General features: G+C 39.7%; 1 protein-coding gene across 1 annotated transcript in view; it reads right to left on the minus strand.

Moving 5' to 3' along the window:
• The window catches only part of DSCAM (DS cell adhesion molecule), a 446,151-nt gene that overhangs the window by 371,006 nt on the left and 59,528 nt on the right, over positions 1-15,617 (minus strand). The window contains exons 2-3 of the mRNA XM_053969848.1: positions 12,450-12,767; positions 8,419-8,565 (exon numbers count right to left, since the gene is read on the minus strand). Of these exons, the coding sequence (XP_053825823.1) occupies positions 8,419-8,565; positions 12,450-12,767 (465 nt within the window). The remainder of the gene's footprint in view (positions 1-8,418; positions 8,566-12,449; positions 12,768-15,617) is intronic.

Raw genomic sequence — 15,617 nt, forward strand, 5'->3', positions numbered from 1 at the left:
AAACCATGGGGAATAGAAAAAGCTGGCCAGGTGATAAAATGGGTTTCTCCCAGGAAAATGAAAGAAATTTCAAGCACATCTGGAGAGAAAATAATGTGACACAGATATTTCCAGTGAAAGACTAACTGTGTCACAGAATTCAACCATGCTGAAAGAAACCTCCTCATGACTGGCAACATCAATAACAAGGTGGTAAAACAGAACAGTTTGGGCATCAGATTGGATAATGTTATGCATGGTCCAACAGAGCCTCAGGCCCATGGAGAGATGTGATAAGTGCCCATATATGTGTGAATATATATATATATATATATATACACTGATGGATACAGAGATGGAAAGAGAGAGAAGGGCATAAATCATAACAAAATAAATATTTGAAGCTTTTACCCAGAAGCAGACTTCCAATCCTTTCTCTCTCTCTCTGTTTAATTCTCAAGAAGGCAAAAGCAATTCTAAAGGGGACCTGAATCCAATCAAGTTTTTCACATGCTTTAATTTAAGTAGAGAGGAAATAAATTAAAGAGTTGAGGAAAAAAACTGAGAAAGAGGATTCAGGGGTTGTTGGGTTTGAGGCTTTTATTTTGGCTTGTTTTAAAGTGAGAAGAGGGAAAGAGTCCCTCCCATTGATGGGAATGAAGGGCTGCCCAAAACTCAGCAGCAACAGAAGGGAAAGAAAAATCATGACACACTTTTCTCCTAGACACGCTTCATTACTGAAATGTCAAAGCCACTGCTACTATTTGTGAATCCCATTAGAATTAAAATTGCTGGGAATAGTGAGACAGAGCAAATTTTGACTTTCTGGATTTTAACCACCACAACACAACAGAGATATTTTTCTCCTCCATCTCTCACAAACAGCCACCGTTGTTCTCTGCCCTCAGACCAGCCAAAATGTCCAGTCACACTGAGGAAAATCCACAAGTTTCTTCTACAGGGAAATACCAATAACCACTCCTGTGCTACAACCACATTGCTCACTTTCCTCTCTGCTACCAAAATGTGATTTTTTTGACATGTGAATCAGATGCTTTCCATCTTCATCTCTTCAAGTGGCTTCCAAGTCCTGACTCCCACCAGGCTGTTGAAATCCTTGCATCCAATGCTACCCATACCAGAGGCATAACTTTAAAATTATTCACCTGATCAAAATACTCCAATATGAAGCAAAAATGGAGCCCAGAGAAGACAGAAGAATGGTTTAGGTTGGAAAAGACCTCTAAGATCACTGAGTCCAACCATTAATCCATCTCCCTAAGTACCACATTCAGGTGTGTTTTTAGCACTTCCAGGGACAGCAATTCCACCACTTCCCTGAGCAGTTTGTTCTGACCACCTTTCCAGTGAGGAAATTTTTCCCAATATCCAACCTAAACCTCCCCTGGCACATCTTGAGGCCATTTCCTCTTCTCCTATTGCTTGTTACTTATAATTTCCTTCAGTGAACTGTTTGTACGTGGCCTCACTCGGTTAGAATTTTGGTTCATGAAACAGAGGAAAGTGTGAAAATTGTTTGCACAGGCAGGAAGTGCTAATTTTTTACCATCTCCACTTTCTGGTGCTATAAGACACTGTCCTCTTAAAAGAGCAGAGCTCTCAGGAAAAACATGGAAAACTAGACATTTCTTAAATAAGGCAGTAAATAATTTTTTCCTAGGTCCCTCAGGAAAATAACCTTGCTGAAAGAGAAAGTGAGGAAGCAATTTATTGTCTTTAGAGATGGGCAAGTGCACTTTAGGAAGCTCAGAAAACACATTACTCTAACAGCAAACCTGCAGCCTGACCTGAGCATGGCTGAATGCTGCTCCCATCAGCTTTCCAGGGAGTGAAGGAAGCTCAGCACATGGAGAGATTTGCCTGCTGTACTTTCTGAGTGCTGATACAACTCTGAAGAGAAGAATTAAACCTCACTGACATGTTTTTGGTAGAAGGCAGTTTACGTGCAGATCTATTAAAATTTTATATATGTTGCTGATATTTAATCATTAAAAAAATATAATCTTCATCTCACTCCACCTGGAGCCAGAAGAAATCTTGCATGTAGAGCATTCAGGGATATAGGTTAAATATATGTTCAATGCTTGGGTTTTGGCAGCTGTGGTTAAGCACTGACATCAAAGCAAAGCAAAAAACATCACTGCTCATCTCTACTAGACCCAGCCTCAGTCAAATGGCTGGACTTAATCCCTGTAGTCACCAGCAATAATCTAATTCTGATCACAGGACCACTCTCCATAAAGAGTTTTGTTTTTCTTGCACTGTGTACAAACCTCGTGGCTGACAAAACAGCCCTGTGCAAACCGAGCCCTTGCTGTAATCTCCAAACCCCAGCAGAGCCCAAAGCTGCAGTGCTGCGTCTCAGATGTCACCACGTGGTAACTCCTGGCAAACTCTGCTTACTGCCAACCACAGCAGTTCAGGAAAGCCCTTTGTGCAGAAAGAGATCCAAGAGCCCCCGAGTCTTTTAGAGACGAGACTTGAGGAGCTGTGTGTAAATAAATAATGCGATTCATTAGGCCAAATGTCGGTCAGTGTACATCAGTGACACTTCTCAAGCTGTGGTCCAGTGTGACTAATTCCTGGCTGATGGGAAGGAGGCTGGCTGGAAGGCTCATCACTTGTCACCAGCATGTCAATCATAGGGCTCCTTCAGGGAACCATGTTCCATCCATGCTCGCCCACCTTTCCTCAGAGCTGCTGTTCTGCCAGTGCACACTCAAATATGCCATTGTGCACAGCTGCTATTATCTGTCTCTCCCCTTTTCTACTTCGTTTTTTAAGCAGTCACAGTCCATATATAAATCAGAGAGATTCTTGCATGGTGTGTCATTAGACAGGAAAATGGGAATTCAGAAAGGTCACGGCACGAACCCACTCATGATCCTGCTCTTGGCAGTGTTCAGAAACACAGAAAAACTCAAAATCCCTTGCAGTTATCAGGATGAGGGCAGGAGGCATTCCTAACAGAAATACAGAATGCAGTGACAGACCCAAGTTAATTCTTCAGGCTTTGTTTACATCCGTTCTTCATTCTGCTCTTTTCTCTCTGCTGATCCCTTACACTGACCTTCACTTCCAGTAATCCCTTTCTGCCCTCCTTCCCCTATAACCACACCCATCCTTTGCTCTCCCCGGGACTAATTAAGACATGAGTGGGTTCTGCTCTGTGCTTTCACCTGGGCACAGCCCAATCAGCAGTTATTTCACTTTCCTTTCTAGTCCAGCTTCACAGTTCTGTGTGTGAAGAAGAAATGAGCCAAGCACTTGACTCCCCTCTGCCTTACAGTTGCTCAACAGGAGCAGAAGCACAATCTGTGTTGTGGCACTTTCCTATTGTCCCATGGGTTTATTAGTTTTATTTTTTATTATTATTATTTTTTGGATGTTATTACAAAAAACTCAGCTTTGCTGAGCTCTTTGGTCCTGTAGGGCTTAGTCTGCTTTCAATGGTCACGAGGTCAGCACAAAGCTGATTCCAAAAGTCTCTTTTCTTTGGAAATGGTTTGTGAAGGAAAGCAGGAAGAGGGAAAGGAAGTTTGACCTTTGAGCAAGCCATGTGCAGCTATCCATCAGATATTCCAGGGTGATTCTAGGATGAATACAATGCTCTAGGCTGATGTAAGATTTTATGTTTAATGCCATTAATAAAAACACATAGGATTTGGTTATGGGTACAAGAGCAAACTGCACTGCCTTGCTCTCCCTGTTATAATTCAAATTAATTTCAGACTCAGTTTCAAGTCAACTGACAATGCAAAATTCTTCAGAAAATAATGATTTTAGGAAAAGAGACTGTAGCTGCAGCTGCAGAGCTGCACTTACCTGCACTTTGTGAGCCCCTTGAGACTTCTCAGAGTTACCATCAATCCTTAATTTTGCTGAAACTTCAGAGCTTGTCAGACGCCACTGCAAAGTCTGATTGTTAAACAGCTGTATCCAGTGAAGAGGGCTGAATATGCCATCTCACCATTACTGTTCAAAATGGAGTTTTCCAGTATGAAAAGATTTCTCTGTATTTGCTGTTGGAGCTCAGTGTTTTCTGCTTTTTCTCAAAATAGATTAATCCAAATAATTGGTTTTGCCTTGCTTTAAAAATCTTTTTTCATGCTACCTTTGCCCCTAGAGGAGACCCTGTAAAGTCTATTTGGCCTCAGGTTTTCTGTCACATCAGAAGAGAAAGTGTAGGAGCAAAACCCCAATTCTGGAACTGTTTCCTAACAGACAGACAAGCCCCTGCACACCTTTCCAGACTGCACATGGAAACTTTACAGAAATTGGTATTTCTGGCTCCAAACATGGGCACCTTTCCCTTTGTTGAACATGGAGGGTGATTTATTGGGCTACTCCTTGGAAAAGCTCTGGTAATAGGTCTTAATATGTTTCAACTCCCAATTACTTTACAATAACCTGGAGGCATGACATGAAATTGCAGCCAGGAAACAGAAGATGCTCTTGCCCAGCTCTATTTATTACACACTTGGATTACTGTGGACATCACTGTGCTCCCTGAAAACCAAATATACAGATATGCCCAGGATAGCACACTGTGGCAAGACCAAAAACATTGTACAGTTTTAATAAAGGAACATCCTTCTAAACTCTCTTTCTAAAAAGGCAGGATATTTTTACCCTAGGAAAGTAAAAACATCATGCTTTTTGGGGTTTTGTTTGTTTGGGCTTTTTTAATATTACAAAAGAAAGGAAGAGAAGGGAGATAAGGAAGGGAGGGAGAGAAGGAAGGAAGGAAGGAAGGGAGGGAGAGAAGGAAGGAAGGAAGGAAGGGAGGGAGAGAAGGAAGGAAGGAAGGAAGGAAGGAAGGAAGGAAGGAAGGAAGGAAGGAAGGAAGGAAGGAAGGAAGGAAGGAAGGAAGGAAGGAAGGAAGGAAGGAAGGAAGGAAGGAAGGAAGGAAGGAAGGAAGGAAGGAAGGAAGGAAGGAAGGAAGGAAGGAAGGAAGGAAGGAAGGAAGGAAGGAAGGAAGGAAGGAAGGAAGGAAGGAAGGAAGGAAGGAAGGAAGGAAGGAAGGAAGGAAGGAAGGAAGGAAGGAAGGAAGGAAGGAAGGAAGGAAGGAAGGAAGGAAGGAAGGAAGGAAGGAAGGAAGGAAGGAAGGAAGGAAGGAAGGAAGGAAGGAAGGAAGGAAGGAAGGAAGGAAGGAAGGAAGGAAGGAAGGAAGGAAGGAAGGAAGGAAGGAAGGAAGGAAGGAAGGAAGGAAGGAAGGAAGGAAGGAAGGAAGGAAGGAAGGAAGGAAGGAAGGAAGGAAGGAAGGAAGGAAGGAAGGAAGGAAGGAAGGAAGGAAGGAAGGAAGGAAGGAAGGAAGGAAGGAAGGAAGGAAGGAAGGAAGGAAGGAAGGAAGGAAGGAAGGAAGGAAGGAAGGAAAAAAAAGAACAGCTGGCATCTACAGCAGTAATTGCTGAAATAAAGGATTCTGGTACATCTTACATCTCCAGATCTCTCTATCCTCGTAGTCAGAATGGGACTACAGATAGACACATATATTAAATATTTACTCTAGGTTGTTGTTGGAAGAATTGCATTGGGGTTTAACTCCTTCAGGAAAAAAAAAATTCTCTGGCTTCTGTTTGAAATGGTTGTATCATAAATAAATAATATGGAAATAAAAGAATCACAGAATGGTTTGGGTTGGAGGGGATCTGAAAGCCCATCCAGTGCCACCCCTGCCATGGCAGGGACACCTCCCACTGTCCCAGGCTGCTCCAAGCCCCAATGTCCAGCCTGGCCTTGGGCACTGCCAGGGATCCAGGGGCAGCCACAGCTGCTCTGGGAAATCAGTTTCAAGTCCTCCCCACCCTCACAGTAAAGAATTTCTCCTTAATATCCAATCTAAACCTGCTCTCTTACAATTTGAAGCCATTCCCCTTTGTCCTGTCACTCCATCCCTTGTAAAAAGTCTCTCCCCATCTTTCTTGTCAGCTCCCTTCAGAAAACGTTCTCATCTTTATCCTCTTCACTAACACTTTCTTCTTCTCTTTGCTTTTCTTACTTTTCAAGTAAATACTACCTTTTTTTCCCCACAAAAAACTTTTCCTCTTCAAACCATGAGAAGCATCACTCTCACATATATTTATAACTATATAACTATAATAGATAATATATATTATCCTATGTATAATATATACATAATTACAACTATAATTATATTCTTTCCTTTTACAGTAGTGGTTTTCCCTCAGGCTGGCTCTCCTTTTTGAAGATGTTAATGAATGACCAACAAATCAGTTATTTAGAAGAAAAAAAAAAAAAAAAAAAGAAAATAAATGAGAATTTGATATTTTCCAGTACTTAATAGCTTACAATACTTTCCTGTGTGCAAGAACCTGGTCTTGCACACTAAAAAAAAATACAATAAATGGGTTTTTTTATAACATCCATTCTGATGAAATATGTTTTATTTTCATTTAAATTCCCAAGTGCAGAATTGAGGGATTGTGAGATAATAAGAAACTTGCTAAAATTTGTAATAGATTTTTAATGATTGTAGCCTTGTCAACCATTGTCAGAGGGTCCATTAAGAAAAAAAAAAAACAGATTTAGATCCATATAATTAAATGTTATTACATTGTTTTATCCCCCCACATTTGGGATTAAAACCAATATAAGCTAAAAAAATAAATTATCTGTAAGTGGCAGCCATAATGTTTTGAAGAGCTGCCTTATTTTCTCCCTAAAAAAAGAGATTACAGAGACCTGGGTGTCCCCTGCTCCTGATTCCAGGGTGAAGATAGGATTGAGCCACTCTCAGATACCACAGAGGTAGAAGGAATTCAGATTGTGTCCTCTCAGCCTATGTTTCCACAGAAAACATGCATATTTTCTTATAACAGAGAATGTATAAACTTGGAAAAAAAATTAAGGTAGTTAATAATGAAGAAATTAATGTTTTTTCCTCCAGCCAAGACTCACACATACAGATGTACATGCACCATGTAGCAGATTATTTTAAGATAAAGCAAAATAAACACACCCATCCACTGTTGTGTAAAATAGTTGCAATCATAGTTTAGAGAATCTTAAGCATAATTCTGCATCAATATATACAGAATAATGGAAAGTTTGTTTTTGTATTTAAATACAGCTCTGACCTGTGTTGGCTGAAGTGCTGGTGAGTCCAGCAATCCAGATATTCCAGACCTCTTTGTGCAAACACATCCAGTTGCAGTTACTCAATGGCCAAAAATTATGATATTATCAAAATCCAAGAGCATAATAAGGAAGTGAATTTACCAAGCTTAGACAGTGCACTAGCAACATAGAACAACTGATCATCAATTACATGGTTTTAAATAACTACCAAATGCTTAGAAAATTCTTTGAATTATAATTTGTGTAAAAAATATTTCAAGGTGATGTCAGGAATCAGTAAAACATGGAGAGAAATTAAATCTATAATATGAGCCATATAGAGACACAGGTATTGCCATCAATGACACAGCTTGTCAGAAAATAAAAATTATTAATATACTGAGGAGGTGTACAGAAACATTTCCACACACTTGAGCATCATAATACACAAACATATTCCTGAGTAGACTGTACAACATTTAACTCAAACTATTTTTTTCCATTCTTTACAGCCCTGGAACAATACATTTCCAATTTCTGCACACATAAATCATTTGTATGTGTAACAACAGCTGCACTCTGCATTATATATAATTCAGATATGTACTATACGGAAAATATTTCTCCTACCTATTTGTTCTCCCATGGATTTCTTACAATATTTATGTTTTAAAATGTTAGATTTTCTTTTCAAATTCCTGAAAAATGCCTCACATTTTCTCCCTCTATCAGTGAATAGATTAATGCACATAACTGCTTTAGTACAGATTGTTTCACTTCAATATGTTCAGCTTATGGCAGTGCTTAAGCCTCCCCTGTTATCTGTGAAGATATTTGGGATTAAAATGTTATGAAACTATAAATATTGATTACATACCTAATTTAAACATAACCAAACTAATTTAGACTCAGGATTTCTCCTAATCCGTGAGTAACATCACTACTAAAAACAATTACAACCCAGCACATGTTTATGACACTCAAATTTCTTTGGCATGCAGGAGCTCTTTATCAAAGTTAAAATGCAAACCCACTGCCACAGCAGCCGAAAGCTGGTTTTATGTCTGGTATAAAACAAAAACCATGTTATTTTCCCCTCAAGCAGGCTAGAAAAGCAGGGCTGTCTGAAGCCTTCATGTCACACACACAGAGTCACAGGGATGCAGCAACACTGAAGTGAAATACATTACTGGGAGGATAACATCCCACTCAGTTAGAATTGAACCAAAGTAAACATCAGGCATTTGGGGGGGGGGGGAGGGGGGAAAGAAACAGGAAACATCTCTGCCATTGCCAGCTGGGAAAAAAAAAAAATAATAAAAAGCCATAAGAGCCTACCTGAGACAAGCGAGACTGTGTCTTTCTCCCATGAGACAACAGTGATGTATGCCTCCACAGAGGAGGGGATAATGCACTTGAACACTGCTACATTGCCTCTCATGGCTTTCTGGTCCTCCACACGGACTGTATAGGGTTCCCGTAAAACTGCAGGGACAAGAGGAGGGTTTGAGAAATAAACTGCAGCCCCACAACTCACCCACTGCCTCGGCCAGCCTTGCAAAGTGCCCCCAGAGTCAGGCTGTGAGCTCTCATCTCAGTGCATGACACACATTTACAAGTTGATACAAAAGCATTCCCAGATCTTTTTGTTTCCACAGCATCTCCATCTCTTACTCTGTGTTCTTTCCTCACCTGATTCTGGGAGGCTCGGGTAGGAACTGCATATTTGTGTGGGTAAAGGGTGTCATGTTTCATGTTACTTGTGCAGTTTCCTCAGCCACATTTCCCTTCACAAAGGGTTTTGTGCTCTGTCAAAGAGCACAGAGGTACATGCAGGTGCTGTGTGTGAGTTAGACATCCAGAGGAGAGAGGAGAAGGTCAGTGTCATTTAGGATTTTGAAGAAGTGAGAACCAAAGGAGAAAATCGATGGAGGTTGCAGAAAGAAAAAAAGAAATATGTGTCAGGAACACACAGAAATGAGAGTAAGAATAGAGCTATATTTGACTGACCAGCCCTGAAAGAGATCAGTTAATGGGAAAAAAAAAAAAAAAAAAAAAAAAAAAAAAGCCACAATTGTATTTAAAAAAAACCCACATTATAATAAAATCCAACATGATTCAAAAAAATGTTTAGAATCAGCATAGTATTTGTCTTGAGTTTGAAATAATTAATTTAATGGAAAAAGAGAAAAAAGAACAACTGGATGGACAAGGTGGATAAAGCACAACTGGAAAAATCATTCCCACCACACCAAACTAATATTGCCAGGATAAGATGAAGTTGTAATGAAATGTAACCACAAAATGCAAACAGCATCAAATTTTCAGGTCCATTGTTACCACTGCAAAAAGTAAGATTGAAGTTCTCCATCCCAAATATTGCTATAACAATATAACTTATAGAAGCTCTAATTGAAAATAAGTTTAATTAAAAATGAAATATGTTTTTTAAAAGGAAATAATATCCCTTTTCTATTAGAAGATAATAGTTTTTAAAAGGCAATAATTGATTTCTAACAAAGGTTAGGATTCTTAACCCTGTTTTGACTGTTAAACTGATATTATAAGCACCTTTAATGTGGTGACTTTACAGCATTGGCTGCCCTGTGGTGGAGCAGTCCCCTAACCTTGTCCTACACCCAGGGAATGGCACATGGATCATCTTAACGAGGCTAATTTGTGCCTGTGCTCTTGCTCCAGCCATCATTCCCAGGAAGGGCCTTTGAAAATCTGCCCAACTGATCTTGTCAATAAAATCCGACACAGAAACTATGCAGGGCACAAAAACTGGAAAGAAGTTGATTCATTTCCTTGCTTAAAAAATTTTAAATTATTGTGATTTATGAGGCTCCTCAGCTATTTCCAGATCATGGTTGTGACAGCTTCCATGAATAAATTGTGGATTTTTACTTTTCTATTATTTTTTTTAAATCCCAAGTCTCTAGGTCATTAATTTATATACGAATGTCAGCCTTTGCTAAAGGAAAAAAAAAAAAAATAGACTCTTCACTGCCATGAGTGCACAGGACAGCTTGAAGATAAAATGGAGACCTTTACTCCCATGTGGGACTGACATGGAAGAGGATTAGGTTTGGGTGTCCAGGTTGGGGGTTATGCTTTTTTGAGAGGTGTTTGGGAATATTTGTTGCACTATATCCTAAATTACATGCAAAACCACAATTACAATTATCTGTGAGCTGGAATTTTTGTATCTGCTGCCCTTATTCCTGGGAAAAGGCGTAAATAAGCTCCAGACTTTCTCAAGCTGACTTTGAGAATGTGCAGAACCATATTAGTCTTTGTGCTATGACCAGATTATCCACTGATTTCTTCTGTATTCTTAGGAAACCAATTGCTGTTGGAGTGCAACTGGAAGGAAGAAATTAGGAAAAAAACCCAAAACCATGTTAATTTGTGCCAGTCTGAAATATTTTTCAGATTTCACACGAACAGCAATAATTTGCAAGCACCACATAAAGAAATGAAGTTTCTAATTTCGAATTTGAGCAACCCAGGGTTTATCATCTGAGCATAAAATACACTTGACTGCCATGCACAGAAGACTCTCCAAATTGTGTTTTCCTGTGATTGAGGGGTTACACAGCCCTTGGAAAAGATGCTCACTGGTAGCTGTGGTCTGCCATCAGGCACAGGGACAGCTCTGACACTCAGCATCAGCTCATGTGAAGGAAGGGAACTCGTTACCCAAACCTCAGCTTAACTGAGAAATTGAGTTAAGTGGAGAAATTAGTGGAAATTGGGCAAAAGGTTAAAAAAGGAAAGAAAAAAGGTGAAGAGGGCATTCCTGACTTGGCAAATAAAAAGTTGTTAACTTCTGAGCCAAGCACCAACACTACCAACAGCAAAGTCCTTTTCCAAGGTCCTTTTTTTATTTGTAAGGTTCATTTCTCAAGCAGAGGGAGAAGTCTTGTTTTGGAGTTCCATGGATGAATGTTTTACACCTAAAGGAACACAGTTCAGAGCCTTAGCCAGCAGCACTGCAAGTTTAGTGTCCTTTGTATCACCACATTAGTTTATCTAAGAAATGTAAAAATTGAAAAGCAATCCTGGAAAAAAAAAAATACTGCCCAAAAGATGTTCAAAATGGACACAAATCCAGAAAAGACAAAAATAAATACTATGTTGTCTCTAAATATAATTCTACCAGAAAATTTGCCCTTGAATCCATGATATTAAAACCAAAAGCTCAAAAACCAGAATGGAGATTCAAACATAAAGTTGGTTACAATGTGTTCACATGAATCTTTGATTTTCAAGGGTGTTTTTTTTATGGACAACTAAATAATTTCATAAGAAGCATGGACCATCACAGAACTCCCCATATATGTAACATGATAACTTGCTTCTACTGGATGCTTCTTGTGCAAGAAAACCCACTTTCCTAGACTAAAATTTTAATGAGACACAAATTTCATGGAAACCTGGTTTTTATTCTTGCTTCCCAGCTGCCTACAAACTACAGATCTCTGAATGTTAACTTACTGTTAAGAAGAGAATGCATTTTATTATTTAAAAAGAAAGTCTCAGGCAAATCTACTTGTTAACTCTTCACAGTTTTTTTTTTTCCCTGTGAGAGTCCTGTGAAGACAAATCTCCAGAGGAAAGGTTGTTCTCTTCTGAGAAAAGCCAAGCATGGCTCCACCAAAATCAAAGAGCTTCCAAGGATTTGCGTTTGCCAAGGGTCAGCTCCCAGACTATTTTTTGTTTGTTTGTTTGAATATTTTAATTAACTGAAGCAGCTAGACAAAAATCTTCAAAAGCTGTGCAATCATGTGTTTGTGTGTTGTAACAAAGGCCTGAATTTGATCCCTGTGTAATTCCCCACTGGCTGACCCAGTCAGTGCAGAAAACAGATGCAAAACCATCCTGCTCATTTGCATATTTTAGCTTAAAGAGAAAGCACTGCCCGTGGACCCACATCAGCTTCTGAATCATTGCAGGGGACACAAATTTCTCTCTCAAAACAGAGCACAAGTGACCACAAACAAACGGGGAGGGGTGTGATTTTAGGCCAATCATTCCTCTTCTCTTCCAGCCCATGTACAAAATCCATCTTCTTCTCACACAGTTCATAATGTGCAAGCATGGTTTGACTGTTGATTTGATTATCATTTCATTTCTCCTTATATTTGTGCTCAACTGATCTTTGGCAAACTAACTTTTCAGCACCAAAATAATTCAAACTGGGGAGGAGAGGAGAGGAAAGAAATATTATTTAATATTGTTAAGAGTTTAGACGTTACACTTCTGGCCAACCTCCCTTGACTGATATCTGCTGCTACTCTTCGAAACCCCCAAATTCCCTCCCTCCTCAATCCTGTGTGAACCCAATAAAAGATTCTACTTACCAGCCTTAATGTGAACATCCTGACTCCTGATTTTCCCTGAAGGATTTTCAGCTGTGCAATAGTAAGTGTTATCATGGATTAAGTTATTAAAGCTTGAAGGAGGGAAGGGGAAAATTTGGAGAGTGCCATTGGGGTGGACGTGGCGGATCCCTGGGACATCGTAGATCTCCTCGCCCGTCGCTAGGTACCATCTGAGCGTCACCGGGGGGATCCCCGCTGCTGGACAGGGGACCAGAGTCCCTGTGGTGCTAGCAAACACTACCTCTTGCAGAGATGCATTGACAAAATAGAGACTGGCGTGTAGCTCTTCACCGAAAACTGCAAGACAAAAGAAAAAAGAGCAGGCCTTGAAAACCTGAGGAATTTCAGCGTCGCGCGACGCGATTCGCGCAACGGCGCCAAGTCAAACGCGGCGCCCAGGGAAGGCAATCAAAGCTAATCTGGATGCTAATGTCCGCTCTAATAAAATAAAATAAATAAATAAAATAATAAAATGCTTATTGTTTTTGAAGAAAATACCGCCAGGTTAAACACAGTAAGTGGTTTGCACCCAAAAGTAAATTTAGAAACCACTTTCGGTGTTTCGGATACAGATCCTCCCACTTCTGCACTTGCTGAGGCAGCATTCTTCATACAAAGAAATCTGTAAGAAATCTATCAGTAATAGCAAAAATCTATCAGTAATCTGCCTTTATAGAATTTCCAGAGACTAAATTCCTGCCTGGAACACAGGCAGCTTCTGTTAGCGTCCCTAAATTTATTTTTACAGTCTTTCCATGGCAAAAAAATTATTTATAAAGTCATAAAAAGAACTGAGCAAACAGTGGAAAAAAACCTTCCATAACTCATTAATCGTAACACGTCCATACCTAATTCAGATACATCTTAGTCAATGCTTTATATCATTTGGTCATGTCTTTCTAGCAAAGACCTCTAAACCCAGGTGCCTTTGATAATCTTGGTTCTGCCATCCACGTGACTCCATGGAGTCCCACTCCCAGCCTTAAACTGAAGAATCTGTATCACTGGAAAGAGTCAATATTTGTCAGAGCACCAGATTAACCACTTCTGCCATGGGCTATTGATGTCTCCAGGTGGTTTAAAGGTCCCCCAGCATTTCCTCTAAAGCTCTCCAACCTCTGTTGGAGAGCTGATAAGCCTAATGCACGATTTTTGTTTTCCAGTAAATGGTAGGATATATTCCAATACCACCAATCTGCTTTGTATTTACATATAGGGTTCACTTGTAAAAAAAAAATGGTCAGTTTTGCTTGACACAAACAGAAATTTGGATGTTTCACTACATTTTGAATGCAAGGGATTCTGACAGGATTTTCTAAAGCAAGGCTGGTAAGGGGTCAGTTTTTGAAAAGGTGACCCCACTGGAGGAAATCCCAGTGAGCAGTGATGAGACAGATTTCAGGGTAGCCTTCATTTGCACAAGATGGATTCTTTTATCCTGCAGAAAGAACTCGCAATCGCAATTCTTAGCCATGATCTCTAACTCTGCCACTGCATTTTATGATAGTTTGGAGCACAAAATAGACAATTTTTTCCTTCTCTCTTTTGATAATTTGCAAAGATGCAAGGTGGGAAGGTGTTTATTCTAAATATCAATCAGGAGAGACTCAAAAGAGAGCAAAATTGGTTCTGGGAATCCCTGGAAATTAAAAAAAGAGAGATACCCTCTCCAATAGGGAAAGATGCCTGGCATGCAGGAGACAGATAAATGAGTGGCACAGAGAGGGCTGAAAGGCACTTGGAGCTTCAGAAAGGAGAAATTTCAACTCTGGAGCTGAGCTCCCGCATTTAGATGAGGCAGGTGCCAGCACAGAATAAAGTCTCCTGCAAGAAAATTCCACCTAGTGGGTGCAATCCCAAGGGGAACTCAGGCATCTGGAAAGCAAAAATAGGCACAATAGGACTAAACACAGGAAGAAGCTGAATCCTCATTCAGAAGGAGTGAATAAGATGGTGCCACTTTTACATAATCACATTTCTAATTATAGTTGTACTTTGAAGCAGAGAACAGTATTGTTGGTAACATAATAGAGAACTGGGGAAAAAAAAACAATTTAGCATTGTTCATCTGCTGTACAAGCTTTTCTCTACAAATACAAATGAAACAATCAACAGGGCATTTAAATTTCCATTGGCCAACAAGACATTCACGTAGAAGTAATAAACACAGTTCATATTTGCCAGCTTTTATTATGCTGTGCTGCTTCTTAGCAGATATTCAAGCAAATCCAGTAGATTTCCTGGCCAAGAACAAAGAGGTAAATACCGAATTATGAATGCTATAAAAATAGAGAATATCAGGAACTCGGTTTGACAGTTCCATAGAATCTAACTTCCCAATCAAACACAGCACAGCTGAACTAGAGACTCATACTAGCAGCACATAACAATGAATTTTTCCAGCTGCTTTGTATCCCCTGTAGAAGCTTTCACTACTTTTGACAAACTTTGCATCCATCAGCCAGTACAATAGCGCTTCATTTTAAACCAGCATCTGCTACACATTCATCCTAATGGCAGCCACAAACACACCAATGTCCCTGGAAAATAATCACAGTGCTGTAATACACACACTTATACACAATGCTGACAGCCCAGATGCTTTTTGTGGTGGAATGCACTGTGTAAGCCACGTTGGAGACATCCAATGACAAAAATGGGGTTTCAGAAGTTTTTATTAAAAAGATATTTCTCCTCAGCATTCCATAGGAAGAAAGGGAGTAGCTGAATGACAGAACAAGTGATTTATTTGAACCTAATTGAAACTGAGACAAGTCAAAGATGATGTGTAATTAATTATATGTTACTTAATGATAGAATATGAGCCAACTAAACACTGTGTTTTCCAGAAAGCAGAAGCAACTCAGACTAAGGGAGAGTGGTCAGGGAAACTGATGAAAGTTATGGAACTAAAACAGCAAAGAGAAATACCTGAAGAATGAAGAAAAAAACAGGCAATCATAGAAGAGAAAATAATATGGCAGAACCAGAACTGAAAACTCTTGCAGCTAAGAGACTGCACTTGGCCTGGACAGAGATCACATAATTTCACAGTGTAAGGGAAGAAAAGGAAGAAAATATTCTCCCTGAATGAGGGTTATTTATTACCAAACCAATAATTCTTGAGGGAAACAAGAGGAAGGCTGC

This window comes from Vidua macroura, chromosome 2 (genome assembly GCF_024509145.1).
Source record: "Vidua macroura isolate BioBank_ID:100142 chromosome 2, ASM2450914v1, whole genome shotgun sequence".
In the NCBI taxonomy this organism is placed as follows: Eukaryota; Metazoa; Chordata; class Aves; order Passeriformes; family Viduidae; genus Vidua; species Vidua macroura.